Genomic DNA, 26,728 nt, shown 5'->3' with positions numbered 1-26,728 from the left:
CAAAATCTCACTGTTAAAAAAAAAAAATAAATATGTGCTTTAACTAATATTTTGCTGTCTCTTGACACTTGGCCAGTCAAAATTCATGTTCAACCCATTCAGCACCTGACAGTTCTGAAAAGATACAATATTTTCCCAGGAAATGTTAATGAATATATTTTTAAATACTAAACACAAACTACAAATCTAGTGGAAGTATTTATTAGTTTCAGACAGTTCATTAGAAGGATCAATATGCAAACACACGTGTCCTTTTAATGAAATCACTTGGCGGGTTCATTTATCTTTCAACTTAAGCAATGCAGGTTAGTGGGCAAATTATGTATGCTCTAGCTCTTCTGTGGGCAGGAGAATATCAGGTGGAGAGGGTTCTCTCAGGCTGACAGACTGACAAAGCAATGCTTTCAGACCAAGCACTACAAATGTGGCTGAGGAAATGTCTGGAGAAGCCAAATTTGTGTTAAACTGTGGGAACGTGAAGGATTTTGCATGAGCAGAAGCCAGGTGAGGGGCACCTCTCCTGTCTGCAAACCTTCTTTTCAGAAACCGTGGTGATGTAAAGAGCATCTTCCTCTTGCCCTGGAATGGGAAGTCTGAGTGTGGGTGAGATGTTTCTGGGGGTGAGCCCATGGCACAAGCACTCTGCACTTTCTGGGCACGGCAGAACAACACTGTACAGGGGATGGTGATGACATTTCGGTGCTGTCCTGCAAGTTTAAGTGAAGCGTCACCCTGGGGCGGGGCGGGGATGCTCTGGGAATTCAGGCCTCCCTCGGCTCCCTCCACAGGTGCATGTCCCTTACCCAGGTGCCGGCTGCCGAGGGGCTCTGGAAGGATGAATACTGTCGAGAGGAAAAGGAGGAAAGGGAATTGCTACACGGCGCTGCTGCGGCGTCCCCGGGACAGCCGCGGGGAGCCAGGGCCGCCCGCTCCAGCCGGGAAGGCAAAGCCCGTCGGGGCTTGGCAGGCGGCAGTGGCCGAGCCCCAGACGGCTGCCGGGACAGCAGGAGTGTGGGAAAGGGCGGCCTGGCCTGTTCTGGCCTGTCCCTCCCATCCGTCCCGTCCCGTCCCTCCTCCGCAGCGTCCCAGCGCCGTTCCCTCCGGGGCTGGGGGTCCCTGCCGAGGGCAGCTGGGGCAGCTGCCGGGCTCAGGACAGCTCTGCCCGGGAGCAGCCGCCGCCGCTCGGGCCGGGGCAGGCCGGGGCACAGCGGCCGCGGCGGCGTGGGGGCGGGACGGCTGGGGAGGAGAAGGGGAAGGGAAAGGGGAAAGGGAAGGGGAAGAGGAAAGGGAAAGGACTGCCCGCCTCCACGGACAGCGGAGAGCCGGCGCTGCCCTGCCTGCCATCCCCAGACGCAGTGACAGCGGGAAACAATGGGGACAGGGAAGCGGGAGGGCTGTTCATCGGCGGGGGAAGGGAGATCGAACGGACCGGCCACCCGCGCCCGGCACCCCCCTGCCGCTCCCCGCCCGCTCCTGTCCCGCTCCCGCAGCCGGGGCACTTCGTGGGCCGGTGCTGCGGGGGATGGGGAGGGGGGCCCAGCGTGTTTGGCGGCGGCACGGGGGAATTTGAGGGAAATGGGGAATACTGCGGGGTCGGTTTCGTTGTAAGGGTCGGTGCTGCCCGGGCACCTGCGCGGGAGCGTGGCTTTGACCGGGAGCTGCGGGTGCGCAGCGCCGGGCACGGCCCTGAGCAGTGCCTCATTTATGGATTTATGGAACCGGACTTGCTTACTGTCCCGGGGCTGATCGGAGCACACTCCTCCTTCCTAATTTCGTGTGTCATTTGGAGAACGAGGACGAGAGAGGAGAAAGTTTGGGTCTCCTTTGCTTGGCAATGTGTGGATATTTTTTTAAGGAGGAAAGTCTTTTAGGAAGAGGGGTTGTGGGCTCCTTTGCCATATTGTGAATGCAAATGACTTGTAGCTTTTCCTTGCTGTCCTTGTTTGATTGTATTTTTGGCTTTCTCTCATTGTTCTACCCTCCACTTCCATCTTGCAAGAGAGACACCAAGGAAAAAAAAAAAGAGAAAAGAAAAGAAAAAGAAAAATATGGGGGAGGGTGCGCTTATAAAATCAACCAAAAGAAAAAGCAAACAAACAAACAAACAAACAAAAAAAAAAAACATCCAAAAAAAAATAAAAATGCACACATCCACAACAGAAACCCCAAACAGCTTCTCCAAATGAGTGACACAGCCCGTGTCCATTCATCGCCGCACTCCGGCGAAGGGTTTCTGCACAGCCCAGACCTCCTTAGCCAATTGCTGCCAGCAACATGTGGAGGGGAGGCATCGCTATAGCAACCGGTGGATGGGCCATGTGCGGCAGCCGGCAGGGGCTGCGAGCAACCCGATATAAGGAGGGCAGCGCCGGGGCGCGCCGGCATCCTCCGCCCGCGCCCCGCGGGGACCACCGGGCCGCCCGGGGCCGCCGCCTGCCCCCGCCGCACCGCGCCGGGAGGCGGCTGCGGGCTGCGAGGGGCGACTGTGCTGGCCGCCGCCTTTGTCTGCGCTGAGGAGGGGCGGGGGGGGAGCGGGGGAAGTTTTGGCATCGGAGGAAGATTGCTGGAGCCCGCCGAGGTGCGCCGAGCCCTCGCAGAGAGGGGCCCGTCCCGGCACGCCGGCAGCAGGTACATGCGGCGGAGGACGGGGTGGGGGGAGCGCCCGCGTCTCTCGAGGCGGCCCGGCCGGGACTCGGGAGAGCCTTGTGCGCGGCGTGGGGTGCGGGGGCGGCCGGCATGGGGCAGCCGCTGCCGCCGGTCGGGGCCGGGCCGGGTCTCCGCGGAGCAGCGCGGGCGGACGGAGGGGTCGCTTCGCTGCGCGCCCCCGGCCGCGGGCAGCCCCGGGGATGCCCCGGCGCGGGGCCGTCCAACAGGCGCGGGGCGGAGGGGGCAGCGGGCCCGGCGGGGCGAGGACGTGTTCCCAGTGCGGGGCCCGGGGACGGGACCCCGCGGCGGGTGCGGGCGTGCGGCCGCCGAGCCCCGTCCCCGGGCGGGGACGGCCGCGGGGCCCGGCCCGGCTCCCTGTGAGACGGGGCGGCTGCTCCGCCGACGGATCCGCCGGCGTTTGCCAGCGTTACCGAGAGCCGGCTCGCTTGCTGGCACTCGGCTGTAAGGGCGCCTTATCTAATCCCTGAATTATGTGCCTTCAGCATCAGCATTAGATCAGCGCTGGCGTTGCGGCTCGTGTTTCTCTTGCTAGCTGAAGATACTTGATTAAGCTAGGCTATTGCTGACCGTCCGCTTGGCTCGGGCTCTGACACTTTGACTTAGACCTGCCGAGTCCCTCTCTTTCACGGTTTTCCTCTGACTAACAAAGCCTGGGCTGCGGAGGAAACCTGCTTCCTGGTGCACCCGCTCTGATGCTTTGCCCTAACTGCCCCCGAGCCCTTAGAGACGGGGACCGAAGTTTCTTCACCGTGGTTTCTTCACCGTCTCCGCGCCCTCCTCTTCTTGCTGCCACCTCAGAGGTGCACTGTGCGGCTTCGGACAGGATGGGCCACGCTCCTCCATCTCCAACTCACCTACCTCTTCCACAGGCATGGATGTGGCTGTCCGGTTTCCTGAGTTGTGTGTCATCCCTATACTGTCTCAGCGATGCTGTAGGCTTTTGTGCCTTACTCTTTATCTAACTGCTGACTTAAAAACATGCCCAGATCCTCATGAAAATCTTGAAGCTCATTGAATTCCCTCTTTCACAACCTTATTCCTTCCATGCCACAAACTTCTTCGGGATTGCTTGGCCATTCTGGCATTTCAGCATCACCTTGTAGTGGGATTCAGATTAATGGCTCTAATTTCTTGTAACTCTAACCAGAAACTTCACTTCTGTTTGCCTTTAGGATGCCAGAAGAAAATATCTACCATTGATCAAGGGATCTTTGAACTCAGTGAATTCTTGATTGTATTCAGTCATTGTTCATGGTATTAATCCTACTAAAAGGTATAGAGATGCTCCAGAGTGCTTTGTGGTGTTGAAGGTTGTGGAAAGATCATTGTACCCCCACAGATGAATAGATCTGTGGCTTTTGCAGTGACCTTTCTCAGTGATTTGAATAAGCTGCAGTTCCCAGAAATCCATCTGCCTTTTGTGTTTGTCGATTTGTCTAATCTTTCCGACCCCTTAAAGAAGCAAAAAGTACCTTCCCATCCGATTTCATCCTCCCGAGTAAAAGCATTAAATTGACCTCATTTCAGGTGATGAACTGACATTTGCTGAAAGTGATCCTGGCATCAGGTGAGCTTTCCGGGGAGAGAAGGAGGGGGTGTGAACAGGGAGGCAGAAGGTAGAGGCCTCAGAAATCTCTCAGTAAATCTAAAGATAGTACCTTAAAACACCAACAAGTAGCCTGGACCAAACAGCTTGGGAGTGCAGTGCTGAACACAAGGAGTGTTACATGCACAAAAGGTGAACATCCCCAGGCCCTGCTGCCCTAGCCTACCCTGACTGGGAGCACAGCATGGGAGGAGACACATCAACCAAAACTGAGGGAGATGCTGCTTTCCCTTCTGTTTTGTTTTCTTACTTTACGAAAAGTTAAAAAATCTTCTTTGTAGCTTTCCCGGGGACAGACTATGGTAGCCAGGCTCCTCCTGACGTAAAGTGTTTCTCTGGTTTTCTAGTAACCTATCAAAACTTAACCAGCAGAGTGTATCAACCTATGTCTCGGATAACCTCTGGGAGAGGAAAATTACTAGAAGTGAATTTAAGTTTAGATTTATATAAATGAGCAGACAATCACAGATGTGTGTATATGTATATATATATATATATATATATGAACACACACACATATATATATACACACCCACACACATCCCTTTCTTCATGCTTTCTATATAAGGAAATAATACACATATATTTTCTTGTAATGTCAGTGGCTGCAACTGTTAACACAGGATATTCCTTAGAAAACAAACAAGCAATGAACCAAAACTTATTTTAGTGAACTTTATTTTTAAGACTAATGATTTTCTTGTAGAATTCTTTTTTTTCTGCCTAGGTACTTTTTTCCCTCCTTGAATGGCATATTTGCAAGTACAATTTCATCTGCACTGAGGAACAATAGCTTTCAGTTGCACAAAGGATTTCTCCCACCCTGAATCCAAACCACAATGCCTCTTGCTCTGATAATAGCTTCTGAAAAGATTTTGTAATGCACAGAATTAATACATGATTATTTCCGCCTCACTTCTCTCATTTATTAGATTCTATAGTGAATTCTAAATTAAAAATAGCACCTTTTGAGTTTCTTAACGTTCTAATATTTTGAAACAAATCATACTCTGAAGTTCCTCTTTTTGCCCATATTTACTAAGAAATCTTAATTTTTTATTATTGTTCAGAAACAGAACTGTGTAATATAAGTGTGAAAATTGAAGCATGCAAAAATTGAAAAAATTAAAATGTTGAGTTGTTTAAAAATTAATTGTAGTGATTTTTCCATTGCTAACTGTAAGAGTGGTCAGGTGCAGTAACCGGCAAATTGGGGTTTAAATCTTTTTAAATTTATGAAGCAAAACAAAACCTCAACTTCAGTTAGAGTTTTGCAAGGACCAGAATCATGCCCTGTGTCCTAAAGTAAATAATGAAGTGTAATTCTGCTGAGGCATCTGGATGGTGAGCTTCTACATCACTGCATGGGGAGCTCCTCTGCTCTTACAAAGACTTTCTCCCACACTTCCAGCATAGGTGTGAGAACTTATTTACATGAAAGCGTACATTAAATATTTACTGACATTTGCCTGGAATTCGTTTGAAATGTCGACTGTTCTGCTGCATCATGGGATGACACCGCGGAACGGGATGCTGCTCTTTGATTAGAACAGTGATTTGTGACTCCAGTGTTATGGCTGCTCTAGTTAATGACTCACTTTTGGGTGTATATAAAATGTGTTCTGTCGAGGGACCAGGAAAGCCTACATGAGATCAGACCCTAAACATTTTCTTTCCTCTTAAAAAACCCACAGACTCTCACAGAAAGAGTGTACTTCAAGTAAACACTGTGTCTTAGGTGTACTGTTGTTCTTTGCTTTCTAGCATTTAAGCTAGGTCAGACTGTTTCAAAGCAAGACTGGATGAACACCTCCAAAGCCTCTTCATTCAGATTCACTTTCTAAGCCATTCATTTAGGAATTAGTTGTTTTTCCTTCATTGGGACTTAATTGATATTCCACACTTTTCAAAGGAGAAAATCATTCAGAGGAATGTCAATATATTCTGTTATGTGAAGTTTAAAAAATGCATAGTTACATGGAGCTGAGTTTAATATTTAATTGCGTGTAATTTATGTGGTCTATTTATTTGTTAAGCCTTGGGTGGGGAGGTAATTTGTTTTTCTTGTTATGCAACAGCTATTGTTCCCCTTCCACCCCAGGCACACGCACCACGGCACATGCACCATGGCAGCCCCAACCAGCACAGGGAGAGGTGTTCTGCTTTAAAAGACATCCGACTGTAAATGTCAAATTCATAAATATTTAAACACTTTTCTTTCAATTTCAAGTCAAGGCTGACAGGACGCCTCTAATTAACCCTGGGCTCCGTTTCAGGCTGGGGCCTTATTGCAGGGAAGAATCAGGGGGTTAGGCGAGGTGGGGAAATCTGTGCTCCTGGCTAGAGGCAGCGGGGGCGGCTGGGGGAGAGAGGTGGGCGGAGGGAGGGAGCTGGTAACTAACACGTCGGATTAATTTTTACCCGTTTCATAATGCGATGTTTGGTCAGGCATCGAGCAGGATGAAAGGGCAGCGGGTTCCTCCAACCGCCGTGGGTACAGTGGGGGCTCTGTCCTGATGTGATGTACCTGGGGGAACCGGGCCGGGCTACCCTTTGCGGCTGCGGGTGTTCCCAGCAGGGAACATCCACCGGGGATGCCGCTGATGCGGAGTTGGAGCCGGAGCCGGGCGATGGGACTTTGCCGTCGGCCGCACCCGGCGGCTCCTGCGGGACGGCGCAAAGCGCATCAGCAGCTCGTCCCGCGGTGTTTCCCGGGGCGGCGTGGGGGCTGGCCGAGGTGGTCCGAAGCACCAGCCCCCCGCAGGCAGGGAGGGGAGAGAGGAGTCTTCCGACGGCCGCGACTCTGGAGCTGCTCCCCGTGGGGCGGGAGGGAGGAAAGGAGTGGGACAAGGGCCCGCGGAGAGCCCCTCTCCCTCCCCTTCGGCTGCTCGGACGCGGCAGGCGCCGGCGGGCAGCGAGGAGCGGCCGTGCCCCCTGGCCCTTCGCCCCTGCCCTCCCGCCGCGGGGCCTCCATCTCCTCCCGGGGCACGGTGGCCGGGGCAGGCGTGGGCACCGCTCCCCCTGGACGTGCAGGGGCTTTGCAAGCCCTCGCCTGCCCGAAGCCTGTCACAAGGGACGCGGCTCCGCTGACTCCCCCAGGGCAGACGCTTGCCGAGGTGTAAGCAATGCCGAGCGCCCCACGGAAGGTTTCTAACTCTTCCCCGTGTTTCAGGCTCCTGAGTGCAGCTGTACGCTGAGAATACGTAGCGGGGGGCTCTTCGAACAATTCTTTTGTCGAGGGCAGCCAGCTCCGGGGACGGCAGCCCCGGCTTTGCGAGGAAAACTGCCTGGCGAACTTGGAAGCAACATCTAAAATCGCTCTAACTCCAGTGGGAGAAAGAGCCTGCCGCCTTTTCTCTTCTGCATGTTTACTTGGAGCTTTTGACAGCTCTTTGCTCTTATCATTGTCATCGTTTCTCTCGCATAGCCCTTTCCCCGTGTGCTTGGTGCGGCTCAGTCACACGGCATCCGGAGAAAGAAAATCGTTTAAAACCGTGGTAGAGATAGCAGAGAAGTAAGGCTCGGGAGCAGTGTCCGAAACTGCCCGCCAGCCTCCTTCCTCCCGTCGCTCCCCCTGAGCCCAGCCGGGGGCCGGGGCGGCCCGAGCCGCCCGAGGAGCGGGGCCGGCCCGCGGGGGGTCTGGGGGAGGGGGCTCGTCCCTGCCTGGCTGATGCGGGGACAAACACCGCGGCCAGGGGGATTAAGGTCCCGGGGCGCAGCGCTCGGGGAGGGGGCGCCGGCACTTCGGCGGGAGCCGCCTATTGAGATGCAGATTGCGACCCTTGGCCCCGGGGGGACAGGGCCTTTCAGGGAGATGCTAATGGCAGAGCGCAGCAGCCCTTTACCCCCCCGGGGCCGAGGCGGCTGCCGTCGGTGCTGCCCCTCCCGGTGTCCCCCGCCCGGTGCGGGCCGAGGGCGCGCTCCCCGCGGGGCAGGTGCCCGGCTGGGGCCGCGGGGGCGGTGGCGAGTAGGCGGCCCCGGAGCCCCCCGCAGCCGGGGCGGGGCGGGGTGGGGTGGGGGTGCAGCCCCCTCCTCCTGGTGGCTGTTGGGATTTGGAGGAGGGGCCGGCTGCCGTGCAGGGGAGGGGAGGCGGCGGGCGCGGCGGTGGCTGCGCGGACGCGGGCGGCACATGGCCGGTGGCCGCGGCGAGCCCTGTGCCCGCCCCCCGCCGCCCCGCCGGGGCGCACGGACCGGCGATCCTCCTCCGCACGGCGCATCCAGGCAAGAAAATCCGGGAGTTTGACTGAACCTGCATTTCCATTAACTCAGCCTCAGCCCCGGCTAATCCTTAGCACTGAAGGCAAGGAGGCTAATTAATGACAAGCTTTTACAGTCAAGACCAGCGATAATTGCTTTGGTGGCCTTTATGATTACAAGATAAAAATGGACCGGGCCTGACATAAGAGCCACTGTGTACACTGCAAGACAGGAGGAAATTAAGAGCTGGCTAGCTGAATACGGAGCAGAAAATTACTAATAGAGGAGAGATAATGAATAGGCCGGCTAGGCATTCATGGGGAAAAATCCATTTTGTTACCACGCGAAATTAGGTGGTGGAAAGGAGTTTGCTAATTGTTCTCGTCTTGTAGCAACCAGGACTGAGGCAGGGGCGTGCTTTTCAATTCATTTCCCTGGTAATTGTGAAAGGGGGAATGCAGGCCAAATGAGTCTTGCTGCAATTTGCGCGCCTGGTCTTTTCATTTTCATGTTGCGTTTTTAATTGTTGCTAATATAGCTTATAATGAAGCTAATGATGGGAAATTATTGTACAACTTTTTAGCTCATGGAGACGAGTGAAATGCACTAGAAGGATTCTCTCCTATTGCTGCAAAAATAATAGTAATCTGAAGGAGTTTGGAACTATCGGGGTTTTTTTTTAAAGCCGCTTCCCTCTACAACAGACAAAAGGAAGGATCGCCACCTACTTTTTTTCTCTTTTTTTCTCCTGTGTTTTATTTTTCACTAAGAAAAAAACAATACCGGATTTTCCCTCGCTGCGCCCCTCGCAGCGCCTGGCGGGGGGTGCGGAGCTGCGGGGCGCTCCGCGGTGCTTGCGCGCATCCAGCGCCTCCGCCTCTCGGTAGTCAGGGGCGAGCCACCGGAGGGGAGGGCACGGAGCGGGGCACGGCGCCGGTCCCGTCCGCGCCCCTCTGTTCGCCTCCCTCCCCGGCCGAAAGTTAGGGCTGCCGGGTGTTCCCCCCGACGGGATCCCCCCTCCGCGCTGCTCCGTGACCGCGCAACTCAGGCGCTGCCTCTCTCTCCTCCCCTGCAGAAAAGCAACGTCCCGCCGCTCGCACAGCGCGGGGAAGAGGCAGAGTCCGCGAAATTCCTCCTCCTCACCCTCCTCTCCCTCGCCTGCATCGCCGGGGTCCTGGCGGCGTCGGGGGTCGCCTACTGCCTCCGCCACCGCGCCCACCACCGCCTGAAGGAGAAGCTCTCTGCCCTGGGGGCTGACGCCGGCTCCGATGCGCCCGCTGCTTACCAGGTAAGGACCGAGCTCTCCTCCTCCGGCCCTGCCCCGCTGCCCGGCAGACACCCGGGGGGACCCTGCTCGCCTTGGGAGTCGCGGGGGTGGGTTTGTTTCCGACGCTTTCCCCCCGCCCCCGTTCCATTCATAGTCCCGAGGATTCGGTGTAGCAGCTTTTTACTACTGGCTATTAATCTTGGCTATTCTGGTAGCTGCAGTAAATTCGTGCTTAATTAGAAACATTAAAAAAAAAAAAAAAAAAAGCAGCCCTCGCCATTGAAATTCTCAGAAAAATAACATTAATATCCATAATCTGTCACCCCTGCCACTATTAATAACGAAAAATCTTTAACATTTATGAGGAATGGATTGCACGGTTATCTGAAGATGTCTCTCTTTTTGAGTAATCGACTTCTTCAGGGTCTGATATGAAAAGAGCCTTTGACCCGATCTGTTGCCATCTTGTGCCATTATTCAGATAAAATGAAATCTAATGCTGATAGATGGGAGGTAAACCAGGACTGGTTCTAGGAGAACAATGATAGCAGATGTGTATCCAGTAATGCTGGAGGACTGCACTCAGCTTCTCGGAAATAAATCAGAAACCTCAAGCTTTCTCTTTCAGTTTCAAAAGTGTTGGGTGGAGAGACACTGCATCTTCCTGAAGTTTGTTTTAGATCATATGGCACTTATTTCTTGGTGTGCTATTGGTGTGGTAGTGCATGTGTTATGGTCATATACCAGACAGCCGTGGTCTGCTATCCAAAAATATTTGGAGTGTGACCAGGAAAAAGAATCTGAGAATGTGTAAACATTGTCTCTGTAGTATCTCTGTCTGTTGTACACCCATAGGGCCTCACTAATGGCACTTTTCTGTCAAGTTTTATTTTACTTTCTTGTCCTGCTTAGGATCAGAGATTCTGGCCTTTCTGTATCCTGGAGCTGAGATAGATTCAGATTGGCAGCTGAGAGTCATATGGGAATAAACTCATATTTCCTCACAAAGTTTGGGTCTGTCTGTACCTCTTAGATGTTAAAGATGTAATGTATTAAGTATATCTCCACAGGCTGGGTCTAGAGAGAATTAAGTACAGAATGATAAATATTAATGTTTCTGTAACAATTAGTATCTTCTGAATGGTTTTGGTTTTTACTTTAAAAAAAATGTTTACTTTTAAAAAAAATCATTAAATTACATCTTTGTATTTAATGACTTCCAAAACAAGACAGAGAGCAAGAGCATTTCCTGTAAACAAAAAAAAAAAAGGAGTGTTCTCTGGGATAAAGTGTGAACAAAACAGCAGTTTATCAGTTTTGTTGGCCAGTGAGACTGTGGCCATAAATATTTTTGTTTGATTTTAATAGGTGACTTGCTGTTGGCTTATTTAAAGCACAGAAGCAATAGGTAGGCTTTTTTTTTCTTCCATTAATTGTGAATACAGGAATTCTTAATTTTTTTGAAAAGCCCTCCAGGTTCCAAAACTACACTTGAAACTGAATTTGTGATAATTAACAGGACAATCTTCCTACTGACAGCTCTAATTAATAGTATCTGTAATTAAAATCGTGCCCTTCCAGCAGGAAAATTGTTTGAATTTCTTGGAGTGACCTTTTTTGCCATTTCTCCTGGGAGTGTAGTGGTTGATATTGATTTTATAATGAGCTCGGTTTGTTTAATAAGAATCTGTAATCCAGACACTGAATGAAATGTGTGCTTCCTTTTTTCCTCACAGATTTATATATATTTTAAAATATTCATATTTAGATCTGAGAATGACATTTTCTGTTTTAAAAACAACAACAACAATGCTTTGAGGTTGCTGCTCAGTTTTTCAATTGCAAGACTGTATTAATATTCTTTGTTCCTGACCTCTGGGCCTAGTCCTAACCACCTGACTTCTTAAACAGTTCCACTGGGTTTTCAGGAGAGCTGTAGTCATGAGTGGGAGGAAAAACGTTTTTCCTTAAAAACAAAGGTTTCTAAGAGCTTGGCTCTCCTCCCATGGAAGTAAATGGGAATTCTGCCATTTGTTTCAATGGCAGCAGTAGGAAGCCCTAGTATAGGCAGACAAAATGCTCAGGCAGTTCTGATGCTGCTAAGTAGCATTTTATCAAAATGAATCACTGAGGCTGGGTCTGTATGTAATAAACTATTCACATGGATTTGGAGAGAAATAGGATTGAGCCTATTGGCTTTGTCAGAATCGCCTTATGTTGAGCTGTGTTAAATGTAATGGATATCTGGTGTGATGTGTGGCTTGGATAACATCAATTAGGTCCCAGAAAGGCATCCACTATCTTTTTCCTCATCTTCTCTTGTAGGGAAATAATGCAACCTGTATTAGTATGGGGGAAGGAAAGAAGCAGGCTTTCAAAGCTGTACCTACTTGGTTCTCCTCTGTTATATGTTTCCCAAGTAGCCACTCAGTTAACTCAATGTTTTTTAAAAATATGGAATATTTCAGGGGCTGCTGCCACTAGGCTTTAAAGCACAGTACTCGTGTTGCTGCTTACAGCTGACATGACAATTCAAATTTATTTTTTTTTCTTTGAACAGGGAGAAATTGGTCAATATAAAAGGGCCTTGTGGCCCAATATGATTCAGAGAAAACACAGAAATATCACTTTGATTCACATGCTTCTCCAAATGTCAGTGGTTTATATCTTCACATAAACAAGACTGACCTAAATTTTCAGCATTTAGCAGAAGCATTTTTCATCCTAACCCAGTTCAGCCGGGAGAGTTCATTCAGGGTTTTACTCCTTCCTTACTCATCCTGTGAACTTTGAAGAGTTTTTTCCCATGGCTATTTTTTGGGGGGGCTTGGGTTTTTTTTTTCTTCCCTTTCTGGTTTGTGCAGTGAAAAGCCACCTTGAGAAGGGGAAAACAGACAAACCATATTATCAGGGAAACAGCAGGTTGGCTGCTAAGTCTCCCCCAGTGCTGGAGGCGTAGCACTTGTCATGCAACATCACCCTTCCTCAGGCATGAGCACTCCTTACACTTAGCTACTAACACAAGTATTTCTTGTGTAACTGCGTGAAGAAGGGACCTGTCTTGGGCAGGACAGCCAGTACTGTATAAAAGTTGAAGCAGGCAAATTAAATCACTGCAGTGCTCCTGATAAGCTGCCAAACCTGGTTATTCAGGTGCTGGGTAAGGCAAGCAGCTGGCCCTCCAAGTGTTGAAGCAGGGAAACCCTATTGAAAGACTAAGTAACAGGAGGAAGGATAGATACACAATTGCAACTTCAGTTATCTTTGAATCACTAAACAACAAAATTACAGGCTGGTTTAATTAGACGGTAGCTGAGGAGCTATTCAAAATTAATGGAAATAGTGTGGCTTGTAAAATGTTACGTTTTGTACATAAAGGCGGACAGTTTTTGTGTCTCTCACAAGCACATCTCCTGTCCTTTCAAACCACACGTGTAATGATTAGATAAGTCAGTGTTAGCATTCAGGGATGACTAAAAAGAGGCTCTTGGTGCCTCCGCGGAGCCCCCGCGCATGCGTGCACCTGCACCCCTGTTTTTAATTGTTGCTGCCGTTGCTTTGATCTTCTTTGAAAAGCAAGTTTAGCATTCTGCAAGCCCACTCTCTGGTCCAGGAGATTAGGGCAGAAGCGTTTTAGGAATTTTCAGCAGACACTCTTTGATTTATTTCACAGCACTGAGCAGATTTTCTTCATGCACTTTGAAGACTTTAGAACATAACCCAGGGAAAAACGGGCATTCAGGCATCAGGAGCGGGCGGCAAACAGGGCCACTAAGTGCACATCTTACTTGTCACTGCTCCCATTAGCAAGCAATTTATTAATGTAATGAGTGTGTGGTAGTGACTGCTACGATTTAGGGATGCTCTGTTTGATTTGGGGTGATGTATTTGTGAGTCCAGCTGAACCCTGGCTTTTGACCCGTGCGGGGAACGCTGGGGTGTGCATGTTAAATCAGCAGCATATTTTATACTTTGCACTGCAGAACTTTCCTATGAGCATGGTCTTCTGCATCACTGACACTGCTCAGCGAAACCTTGCCCATAATGGAATTAAAAGGCAAAAGTTAAAATGCTCTGAAGCTGGCTTCAGCAAGCTTGCCTTTTAATATTTTATGTCAATAACATTCTTTTTAATTTTCCTTCATCTCAGCCAAAAGAACTCCCTTTAAAAAGTGAGGAGGAAAAGACCAAACAGTTTACAATGAAGCTCTTTCTTAAACTCCCTGAAGTATTCAAGGTTACATGCAGATGTATTACATCATCAGCTGTTTTAAAAACTTGTCCAATTAACTTGATTTGGCAGGCATATAATTGTAAATTATATGTTAAATTCTACATTATTACATGTATTGTATTATGTATAAATTATATATTTCTTTGTCAAATACAGTCTTATTAATTACATGATCCTGCTGGATTGAAAGCCCCTAAGAACTTCTCCGTGCTCTTACAGATTTGATCCCGCTGGTATTTTTTATTGGAGATGTTAAGAACACACTATTTGCAACAATTACAATAAATATTTTGCTGCAAATATTTTAAAAGGCTCCAACTGAAAGAATCTGCTGGAGACAAACCCTCTACTTAACCATCATGCATGGTTTGTGTGTTTAAATACAGATAACTCATTACTACTAATATGGCTTAATATTTTACACTCTAGACTGAAATTCAAAAGCAAACTTGTTATTATAATATTAGAACTTAATGGTATGGTAATAGTGTATGTCAACTCCTTAGAAACTGTAATTTTGTGGACAAAGTAAAACAGGAGCTGGGGGGCGGGGAGGAAAATTTTGCTGTTCTTATTCATCAAGTTCTCAGTAATATTCCAATTGACATCACCCTTAGTACTAAGGAAAGCTGGTAAATTTGGGATAATCCATATCATAAAGTATTACCTTCTGTCTTTATAAAACTTAATTTTCAAGGACCCTCATACACTTAAACACAAAGATATCACTGAGGATGAGGTTATTCAGTGCATGAGTATTTAGTAAACATTTCAGAAGGAATACATTTTGTAAGGATTTTGGATAGATGAAAATTTTGCCTTAAGGCAGAACACTGTGAAGGGCTCGTTTGTGTTCTCTTCTGGGAAAACAAAGGGCATAATGCATTTTTAATCTTTTCTTTTCCTGTGTCCTTATTTAAAGAGGCAAAAAGAAATTATCTCATGACTAGGTAAAGCTACAGGACAAACTGTAATTGTTTGTGATAAAGCACACAAGGTGTGGTATATGAATTAGAAGAGTTGTTCTTGTCCGTTTACGTCTGCTTTTTGTGTATTATGTGAACAATTTTGTCTCTCTTTGATTAGCATTTTGTCTCAGAATAAATTCTCAGGAACCTGCAGATACTTTGTATGTACAGTAGTTACATAAACCACTGTACTTGAAGGTGAGACAGTTTTCACAGTGTACAAAATATGTGTGACTACACAGAATTCACATTAGTCACACATAGCAATTCTGGGAAAGGAGAAGAAGGGAGGAGTGTTTCAAGGTAATTAGAAGAAGAGTTTGCCTTATGTTCAAACACTTCATTGAAGTCAGACAGTGGATGGCCAAAGCAGAATGAAGCAAAACAGGATGTGTACAAATCTGGATTTAACTTTTAGTCGAATTTTTATCTGATTTGTGTTCAGAGCTAGCCACAATTCCTGTGGTGCAGTGGACCCTGTTTTACCCTCCTGTGGTAGCCATAAAATTTAGTTAAATGGTGGCAGTGTTTAAAATAGCATTACAAAATACTGTATGAATTTATAAATCAGCAGAAATTTATCAAACTTGCTTGGACAATAAATCAGGATACAAATAAATAGGGGTGTATTTGCTAACACAGCATTTAAAATCAACTTCAAAATACTGCTCAATGAGAAATTCCCATTTAAGGGCTGGAGCTTGATGGCAGAGATTTCAGAGGGCACTTCTGGAAATCTTTATTTGAGCTTGTGGTGTGTGTCTCGATGAGCAGGGCTCTCCTGTCACCTCCTGTCCCTGCTCTTCCCCTCTGCTCCAGCACACACAGCCTGGCTGAGGGGCAGCCCTGGGGGAGCCACAGGCCATAGGAAAGGGTCTTACTGGGCTTGGTACTGATGGCTCTCCCCCAGCCTTTTCCCATCTACATTAATAACTTCTGTGAATTGCTCAGTGCTGGAGAAATGGACTAGCCCTTACTAAAGAACGTTTCACCTTCACAGCCCAGACCCTGGGCTGCTGCAGCAGTGGCAATGCAGCAACACCTAGGAGTAAAATACTCCTTACATTAGAGCAGGCAGGTGAGAGAAAGGTTTTTTGCAGGTGTGGAAGGAAAATGAACACATATGCAACTCCTGGAGTGCTTGGACGAGAAGATGCCATGCAGGTCTATATTTTCATTAAAAGACTATTTTTTTTCAAGTAGTTGTCCATTTTTCTGGGTAGGACTATTTCAAAGTGGCAGAGTGATTGTGCTGGTTTTGCTGACCCTCTCCTCTTAGCCAACTTTGTTTATTTTTCAAAAGTACGATGTTTGAGCTTGGTGTTGAGTGAAACAAGGACAAACATGCCCCAAGCATCCCACAGTATAATTTCTGTGTATCTAGGATGTAAGAAAATGCTAAGTAAAAATAGTAGGAGGTGAAATTAATTTAGTGACTCATTTTTAATTACTGGGAAATCCAGAGTCCTTACCCAAACAGGCATTTCTTAGAAAATGTGCTGGAGGTGCTCTGGACTCGCAGGCTGCATCTTGCCTGGTAAATTAAACCGGTAAATATTTCAAATGGTCCTGGCACTATTTCAGGTTGGGCCACCCAACTTTCTCCAGTTTCTTAGCAGAATAAGCACAAACAAAGAAAAATAAATACGTTTATTCAACAGCCAGGTTTTATTAATAATTTGGCTGCAGCCACCTGGTTTTAGAGGGTCAGAAATCTTGTTGCTTTATCTGCCCTAACTCCCTGTCCTGGACCACCAAGGTCCAGGCTCCTGCTCCCGAGGGCCCGGCTCCTGAGCACTCTGCTCCTGCTTCAGAGCTCCTTTCACCCATCCCTGTAGTGCCACAGGCTGTTTGCCAGCTGAGCGTGGGCTGGTTCTGGATAAGTACAATGGATTGTCTCCCCCTGGTAAATTGATTATGTCCCAGTGCCTGTACATTATAAAGAAGCCAAAGATAACCACAGCCTTGCCTAATGGGCTGGAGAGTATTTGATTTGCAGTCCCAGGCTGTACATCATCTCAAGTGTCCCAATCTCTTTCTGGAATAACTATACTGTCTTCAGTGGCTTTTTTTTTTTCCCACCCCTGTGTAATGTAGAGGATAATCAGGCCTGTCTTTCCTACACACTTCTACCCTTTTTTCAGTTTTAGGATTTTCCTTTTTCTTTTGCAGTAGCTCTGTTATCATGTTTCAGATTTGACACATTTTTCTATTGTATATTCTCTGAATGCTCAGCAGCTAACACTGCAATCTGGCTTGCTGATCCTTTCATATTCCTCCAGGGTGCTGCACTAGAAGAAAAAAATATTAAGTTTTTATCTGGAAAGTTTTGGGATTTTTTTTGCAGGATAAATCTTATACCAGGGCCTCTGAAAGGCAGTAGAAATAATTTTGTGTACGTAAAGAACTGTGGTAGATGATGTTTGTCAGTTCTTGTAGGACCATGTTGCCTGTGAGCAGGAACAGGTTGCAGTTTATTCTCTGAAGCCTGTAAGGTATATAAAAGCATTCTTCCTACTGCTTTCTTCTTGGTACATCTGTTCCTCCTGCACACCAGTCTCACAGGGTGGGCAGTGGAAGAGGAACGGGGAGTGTATCACTTCCTTTCTCCTCCGCACGTGCAGGGAGGCTGCGCTGTGCTTGGCCAGGTGGGCAGAGCAGGTCTGTGTCCTGCCCAAAACAGCAACATCTTACCTCCATCTTACCTTGTCCCTCCTGCACTGTGTGCTTGTGCTTCACCTCTGGGAAGGGTTTGAGGCTGACCACAGCCACCTGAGGTTTTACCCTGGCAAGCCCACACGGACTTGGCTGCTTTGTGGGACATATGAACAAAAGTGAGTCTCAAATCCTCGACTCTCCTCTGCCTGTAGCCCTGTAGGGACTCTTGTAGGGAAGATGCCAAGTGGGATATTCAGAGCAGACTGATAGTTTTGCTTGTTCTATTGTGATATAAGCTGTAAGACAAGTTTGGGTAGAGCAGGCTGGAGCTTTCCTGGGGCCATTGCTGCTCCAGTCTTCTCAAGGGCACAAGTGAGAGGTGTAATCCCAAACAGCCTCATGAGTGTGTGTGACATGTGAGGGCAAGGAGATCCATGCAAGGCCTGTGTGCTGAGCTACATCAAGTCAGACATTGAGGGTATGATTTGTGTTGGCTGGACAAGAGGCCCAATTTCATTTCTCTCAACAGAAAAAAAGCTTTTGCTCCAGGGATGGGGGCCTTCTATCCAAGATATTTTCTTTCTCTTTAATTTCATGCACAACAGATCTAAATTCTTTCTAGCAGTTTAAAGAACTGTAAAAGATAATCTGAGTGATTTAATGCACACCAGCAAGGCATGATAAAGGACTGAGTTCACCTGATTTCTTTGTTCTGTTTTTTTCTGTGATGTGTTCTAAGGTCTAATAGCATCAGTGTCTGTCCCTGGACCTGAATTCAATTGGGGCATTACTGCAGCTCTTGCCATTCCAGTTCAGGCTCTCAGTTTTCATCACTTGTATTCTCAGCAAACAACCAAACCAAGACTGAAGAAGGGAGACTATAAAAGGATGTTCCTAAAACTTAAATCCTTCAAAGAAACAAAATTAATTTGGAGGGTTAGAGAGAATAGCTATTGAATAGGAGAAAATCAAATTTAGTGTAAGTGGCTTATCCAGATGAGAAAATCCATGAGGTTTTCTCTAGCTTTGTTGACCCGTTTCTGTACTTTTTGTTAAAGACAAATGAGTGGTGTTTTATTGATGGTTGTTTGGGATGACTGCATCCTGAACAAGCACAGATTTTGACCAGGGCAGTAGGTTTATTTTAATTTTTAATCTTTCATATTGATAAAACCCTGCTGAATTTCAGTGCAGTTTTTATTTTTCTGTTTTCCTCTCTAGCTGACATAGTTGCAGGCTTCCTGATGATTCCAGGTTTTTCCTTTTACATAGGACGGCTGTTGTTTTGCAGAACCCCGTTCTGGCAGCCTCTCAAGACATCTCAGAAACGGCTGATCTTGCTCTCCAAAGTGAGAACAGCTCAACATTATCCTCATAAAACTCACTTTTGGTACTGGGATTACATGCTTAGCTTGGCTGATTAAAATCACTCTTTTTCCCCTCATCAAGTGCTGCCTTGACCTGGGGGGCCATGTGCACTCCATGCAGGTTGGAAGGCTTGTCCTTGGTCATACTGACAGCAGCAGAGGTGCCTGGTTTGATGTGGGCTGCACTAGAGCCCCAAGGACCAACACCACTCATTTATTTTCTGCTACTCCTGGTCTCAACATCCCCCTGGTCTTCATAAGTGAATTGGGGAGAGCATTCACATGTTGGACACATACTGATCTTTCCCACTAACTACTAAGAAAAGAACAAGGGAAAGGTGCAAAGGTAAAATTCACTATGTTGGTGCCTTTCTGACAGTGTGGGGAAAAGAAACTTGGATTGCCTTTTTTCAGCTTCTCAACTGGAGTTCATTCTGGCTTTCTGGGAGAGAAAAATGCCTTGAGTGGAGTGAAATGTTGTGATTTGCTGGAAGAGGTTTTGCTGCAGTGGCTCACAGCACAAGGTGCCAGTGGCTGGCTATTTACATCAGATAGCAGGAGAAATGTGATGGAGCTGAATGTATTTTTGGGAGCAAAACAATGTACACATAGAAATTTATTTTATATAGGGAAATTATGTCATACATCTCCCTCTGTACTGTATAATAACATGGGAATTTGAGCATGTAAATTCTGTTTATTGTCACCCTCAAGAACAAAATAAAGAGCTGTAGTTCCTAGTTAACCTCACTGGAAAGCACTTGGGTGTGAAGCTAAAACATACATAAAGGTTGCCTAGCAAGCTGTTCCAAATTTCAGCTTCTTTTTGGAGGTCTGGGTCAACCCAATTGCTCTGCAGGCATTGTTAACTAAGAATTTTGTTTGCTTCTTTGAGGGCTTTAGAAGTTAATTAAGTATAAATCAATGCTCAAGGCTTCTGTGAGTGCTGGTCACTCCATTGCTAAAGGGACAACACAGAAATGGAGGGAGCAGGGAAAATGTGACAAGAATGATTAAGGGCATGGAAAATTCATATGAAGAGAGATTGAAAAGACAGACATTTCTTCTAAAACAGTAACAAGTAGTAGTATAGAAAAGAAGAAAAAGAGGTACATAAAATGAGAAACTGAAGAAATAGTAGAACTTTGGCCAAGCACCAGGACAAAGATTTTCAGTTATATTAAGTATGTAAAATAAAAGACTAATAGAAGAAAAGCTGTCAGCAGAATACAACTGCAACAAGCAACACTTCCTGCAGAATGTTGTTGATGCACAAATTGTTAACAGGAATATCAAAAACCAAAGGAGCTACATGAGGAAAAAATATTCTGTGATAAAACAGCTAATAATGTTTCAGCAGATACCTGCAGCTTCATGCCCCAGGTCTTAAAATAATGTAAATATGAAGTGTGACCATTTAAGAAATAGGTCTACTTTGAACTTGTCCTGTGCTGTTCTCATGGTGCAGACAGACTGGTGCTTGGTGGAGAGGTCCAAGGCAGAGTAGTGACCCCCTGTGCTTGTATGGGTTAGGAAAAGAAAATGCAGGAAGCTGAGTAATGGCCAGGGAAGTCCTGGCACACACATCCCTTGCTGCTGCTGCAGGGTATTTAGTGGAACTGATGCCTTGGGACAGGTCAGGGAGAGCAGAGAGGGCTGCAGCTCTCTTCTGGCCAGGCACTCTCAGGGCACAACCCTGATCCAGCAGTGAGCACAGCTGTACAGAGAGACATGAGAGAGCCCAAGAGAAATTGTGCATTTTTGCTGTTGTTGCTGTCTTCTCCAAAATATGATGTCTCTCTGTATCTCTGACCACCAGTACCAAGTATTAAATCCCCGTTAGTTTTTCCAGTATCTCCAATGACACCAATACAGTGAAAGTGTATAAATATTGACCATTTTTTAATCCTTGGAGGCTTTTGTGATGTGATAGAAAGAATGTCTGTACTCAGAGACACGAGGAAACTCATACGTACTATTTTTTTCCATCATTATTAGGGTTTCTCTGTATTACCAAAGATTTGGCTCTTGATAACCTATTGTGACTTAGCAGCTTTGTTCTTTATAGATCCTTTTTTAACACTTGTGCACTAAATTTGCATTTGTTCTTCCTAGCAGAGCTGAAGAGGAATTTTATATTTTTTTTCAGTGGAGAATGGGTAAAAAGCAGTGAGTTTAGTTTTCAGATCAGGAGGGGGTAATGACTGGCAATTTTGACTGTCATGATAGATGATGTTATAAAAAAAAGTTTGTCACTGATGGCCATCTTTGGTAAATACTTCCTTTATCCTTGCATCACCTCTGGTGTATAGTTGCCTTTTGTGGAGAAAAAAATAAGGTATTTGAGGTTTTTAGGACTTTTCCCATTTCTCTGACTGCTTTTAGAAACTCTGTTACCATTAGTGCAGTTACACAGACTTAGGGAGAAGCAATACTAATCTTTACAGTGGGATAAAATAACATTTTTAGACATAAACTAGTGGCTATTTTGTTTCTCTCCAGGCTGGAAGTGCACGCTGAGTCCTGCTGGCTGCTGGGAATTCTTATTTCTCGCAGAAATGATCTCCAGTTTTCAGTCCTGCAGGGCAATAAAATAGTGGACTACACAGCCTTAATGTATAGCTTTCCTGAGAAACTACAGCTGTCTTGGGACTGCATTTTTTGCCTACTTTGGGCCCCAGGCAACTATAAATGCTGGGAGTGAAAAAGGAAACATTTGTGGCAGTTATCTTTAAGAGCACTGGCTGGAAGCTGGTCAGGCTTTGGGTTGGTTAGACAAAGTCAAAATACACCATGTGGTTCTGCAGGGCCTTTCAGGTTAATTCAATTGTTGCTATGGTTTATTTGTAACCCATACTGTGCTGTGTGGCTCTCGCTGTGCCAGTGGTGAATTTTCTGTGCCAATTCATATTAAGGAGCAGCTGTGCCCTCATGAGCATGTATTAGACTTAGTTAAGAGGAGCAGAACATGGCAAAGGTGAAGTTTGTTTTACATGTTATTTTTTTATCTCTCTGGTTACTCCTTTAAGAAATCTTTCCTCTTCCAGCTTCATACTTGCCATATACTCATATACTTGTAAAACATTACATGCAGGCACACAGGCACAGCAGAAATGTGGAAATGCACTTTAGAAACCAGCATTGGTTGAAACCTCTTTTTTTTTTTTTTTTCCCTTTTCTTTTTCCATGGCAGGTAGGTCAATCTGATAAACCATCACTACCAGAATTGCACTTGTCTGAACTGCAAGGCCAGTAAAACTCTGACATTGTCAGGAACAATCTGAAAAAAAAAACAAACCAAAAACTGGGTGTTTTTACACCAGCAGATATCAGGTGACTTCAGGTACACAGTTTGCAGATATATCATATTTGAAACAGACACTGATTTCCTTGGAGTCATCCAGGTAGTCCCTTTAAATTCTTAGGGAAGCCAGCATGTTATCATCATGCAGGGAAGATACTCTTTCAAATCAGTCTAGAGAATCGTGACCTTTCTTTGTGTATCTCCTGTTTGTGAAGACCAGGGTGCTGCAGTCCTGTTTAGTCCAGCATCTGTTTCACAGAACTTTTAGAAATAAATGCTCTAAACTGTCATACTAATGCAGTCCCAGTCAATGGTCTTTCGTATTTTTGTATAGGAAAACATTCCCCAGCTGAATAACCTAAACATGGTCTTCAAATATCACTGACCCTCTGGAAAGCAAAGTATTATCCCCAGCGATAATCCATGCTTTCCTGGCATGGATTGCAGGGCAATATTATCATTATTTCAGAGAAATATCATTAGACCTATGCTGTCGTGTCTTCCTTGGCAATGTGAGCCATGTAGGAGATACCTGCTTCCTTCAGGAGCTTCTGGACTATTCAGGTTGCTTCATCATTGATGAGAGGTTGCTAAAATAATTAAAGTAAAAATACTTTCTCAAGCTGTATTGCATAGACAGCACCTTTGGTTCTGTGCAAGCAAGAAATTTTCATGTCTGCTGGACACCTGGAGATGTGTACAAGACCATGATGGCTTTTCATTAGATTTGGTAGGAGAAGACTGTGCAAATGTTTGAATTTAAAGAGAGGGAATAAAACAAAGAAATTAAAGAAATTTAAGAAAAAAAGGAAAGTAATTTTCCATTTAAAGTTAGCCATGTTTCCTTTGTCTTTCCCTTTCTGCATGGCCTCGACGTTCTTTGTATACATAATTACATAATTCTGAGTCATCACTAGGAAACATACACAATGCAAAAATAATTGAAATTTTAAGTTCCAGGCCTCAATCAAAATTGAGGTCTTGTTAGAAGAACGATTCTCAAGCCTGTGTTTGGCTGTGATGCTTTCAAAAAGAAACAGCATCCCTGGGTTTTGGATTATCTAAAAATCAAGCAAAGCAACCCCCCACCCCTTCTCAAGGTTCAGAGTTATATTCAGATATTCAGAGTGTGGTGCAGAGGGCACATAGTGAACTGAACTGGACACATGAAGGCTGCATTGACAATCAAAGAAATATATTTTACTTTCTTCTTTTTTTCTCTCTTTTTTTTTATTTCTGTTCCTCCCAAGATCTATCACATATAAGTCTAGATAAAAACGAATTGTCCAGAGTATGGATGTGTAATGACACGTTTGATGCTGTGTCTTTCAAAATATTACTCTCAAACATTTTTCCAATATATCCCTTTATTGCTTTTCTGAAGGGACACAGATATCAGACATAGTTGCCTTTTCTGACAAGAATAGAAAATATAAATGTAAATATTCCACGTATGTAAGCAGCTCTTTTATTCCTGGACAAAAAACATGCTAAAATTAAGCTAAAGCTTGAAAGTATATTTCAATAACTCAAAAATAAATGGTAATAAAGCTGTAATTATCCCCAAAGCTACAAATACAGTAAATAAGTTAAAGTTAAATTTATAGCACCTGCAAGCTTATCAAGTATGCAAAAGCAAAACAAAGGCACACAAATGACTTTAGCTTCACCCTGTAGTAACACTAAGCAAATTTAGTTAGAGAATAATGATGTTTATAGTCGTAGAGTCATTTGTTTAAAAAAAAGAGCTTATTTTTTCCTTTTTTTAAATCTCATTGTCTTATGACTGCATCCATCCCAGAACAGTGAAATCCAGGCTGTAGGTGCAGACCTCTGCTCATCCTGTGAAAGATACCTCCTGAAAAGGAGAATGAGACCACTGTTAAATTAAATGTATTAAAGCTGAGGGGAAAAAAAAAAAAAGGCATTTTAAAGGTCTTATTCCTCCATACCTAGCATATAGATTATATATATTCTTAATCTTCATTATAACTTTTATTAAAAGGTGTAGTCTTGAATCATTTAGAATTAAGTGTCAGCATTTTAATTTAAAATTTCTGCTAAATATGTTTGTTTCACGTATAAAATTAACACAGTGTTCTTGTGATCATGCCTGCTTAGGCAGATTTGTTTCTTGATTGATAGAATATTAGGCAGGTCAGGCTGGAAGGGCTTGGTGTACACTCAGCTATCACTTTTAATAAACAGTAATTTCTTTGTTTAGTGTCTCTGCATTTTCTTAATAGTTATCCATGGAAAGCTTTATTCTCTCTTACATTTTGCTAATTCTAGAATAATTGTGCCACACTTGTTTCTGGACTAACTCAAGTGATTTCCATTTTAATTTGCTTACCAAAATATTCTTTAAAGCATGGAAATGTTAGTCCTATTTCCTGGACTCAATTTTTGGTTTTGTGTAAATTTTGGCATCAGTTACAAAATAAATTATTTTCATTTATATGTAATAATGAAATTATATTTCTTTTTCTAAATAAACTGAAAAGCTGACATTTCCCTCACATCCCAGATCTTCTGTTGGTCAGATCTGAGGTGACAGTGGCTGGGGAAGAAGAGCAGTGTTTTAGATACAAAGCTATTTTCATTTGCTGTGGACTGAACATTTATCATACATCTGGTACCAGCTAGAAGAGAATGATTCATTTACTGTGGTCACTGGCTGGACTTGGAATACCTGAAGGTATTGCTTAGAGAATTCGCATTAAGTATTTGAACATCCTCTCTGGAGGCAGCTTTGAGGTGGAATGGCTTGTCTTTTAATTTTTACAAAGCTGAGGTGAACATTGGCCATGTCTTAACTGAGATGCTCCAGTCAGCTCTCCTGCCTGTACTGTGTCACCCTGAGGTTCTCAAATTCCATTTTTGCAAATAAAGCAAGGGAAAGGATTCAGTATTGCCTATTATCCTCAGTTATATCTAGTTTCAGTTCTACACTTACCTACACCCATAATCTTTACCAGGGCATATACACATATTCCTTTCTAAAACCAGACGTTTCAGTAAACCGTGTGGCTTCGATGGATTTTCCAGTTTCCTTAAGTGGATTTTCCAGTAGATGACAGATAAAAATTTCTCTGAGTTCTCTTTTGCTGTCTTGCCCTTCTGTGACACAAAGCCACGTGGCAGAGGGTGCAGCTCCTGTCACTGCCTGGTGATGTGGCCTAACACTTCTGCTGGTAAGCGAGTCACATCTCCAGACCAGCCTGGACAGGTATCTGTGGGCTCCATTTCTGAGCAGACTTGATGCCTCCTTGTTTGAGAGGAGAGTTTCTTACTTCCTCAGGTTCAGAGACCCACCTAACAAAACATGGTGGCCATACCAGCTCCCAGTTTTGTCCAGGAGGTGCAACAAAGTCTCTTAATGCCCTTCTTTAAATGTGGATAAGCTACATTTTTGCTGCAGAGTGGTTCATTCACAAGTGGAATGTATGAATTCAAAAATCTGTTTGTTGTACCTGAGGAAATAGTTGGACTTCATGCTTCTCCCTGTCCCTGTGTGGACAGCCAAGTATTAGGGACATTTTAGAACCTCATTGTGAAGAGGACTGGGAGGTTTCCAAGAATACTGTTTATGGTTTGTTTAAGGTTATCAATTGTGTTTCAAATAAAAAGCTCACTGCAGATGATCATGGTGCAGTACTTTGAACTCATTTAACTCAACATTATTTACAGAATATTTGTCTTGGTTATGGCAGTTTTTGTCATACGGCGATATTACTTCTCCATTATATACTGCATGTGACCACCATATAAGTTTGATAATAAATGTTGGGAAATAAAAACCAGAGTACGTGCCTCAGTATGATAGCAATTCCCATGTGATGGGAAATAATGTCATAAACTTCAAATTACCTTTTAAATAAATGTTTATGTCCAACCCATCCATTAGATCATAGCCTGAAGGTCAGGAGGATCGTTTCTTCATCTTTCACTGTATGCATTATGGTTGCTTTTTTAGGTGTAAATGATGTTTTTAAATGAAGAATGGCACTTGAACTATACACAAACAATGGCTAGACATTACTGAGTCGCAGCATGGCAGAAATAGCCTCAGCCACTCTGCTAAATATAGAAATGCAGCAGTAAATTGAATTCATTCTTAGAAAATATTTTTAATGGCCGAGACAATACAGAAATACAGTTCATATCATTCTCACAGTTTGAAGCTTTGACATTTTAGTCAAGTTTGAATTCTAGTTGTGGTTTGGTAAATGGCTGATTTGCAAAATGCTTGTGAGAGGGAAGATTTTGGAGAGGAAGGCAGAGCATACCTGAGCATGCAGAGAAGTGCACAGGTAACAGATACTGTATTTGTGACAGTCTGAACCATCTAGGGCTTTGTGCATTTGGGAAGAGATGCCAGCTCGGTAAATGCCATGGGATGGTGTGAAACACCCCACTCTGAGACTCCCCTATTCCCGATGCCTTTCATAGGAATGGAA

The 26,728-nt window shown here is 45.2% G+C and overlaps 1 protein-coding gene across 1 annotated transcript in view; it reads left to right on the top strand.

Annotated features, from left to right (window-relative positions):
- Window positions 1-26,728, top strand: part of PTPRN2 (protein tyrosine phosphatase receptor type N2) — a 635,317-nt gene that overhangs the window by 519,668 nt on the left and 88,921 nt on the right. Inside the window, exon 13 of the mRNA XM_058833496.1 lies at window positions 9,546-9,758. Coding sequence (XP_058689479.1) covers window positions 9,546-9,758 — 213 coding nt within the window. The remainder of the gene's footprint in view (window positions 1-9,545; window positions 9,759-26,728) is intronic.

Source organism: Poecile atricapillus, chromosome 2, assembly GCF_030490865.1.
Source record: "Poecile atricapillus isolate bPoeAtr1 chromosome 2, bPoeAtr1.hap1, whole genome shotgun sequence".
NCBI lineage: Eukaryota > Metazoa > Chordata > Aves > Passeriformes > Paridae > Poecile > Poecile atricapillus.
This window is presented reverse-complemented; position numbering and strand designations above follow the sequence as displayed.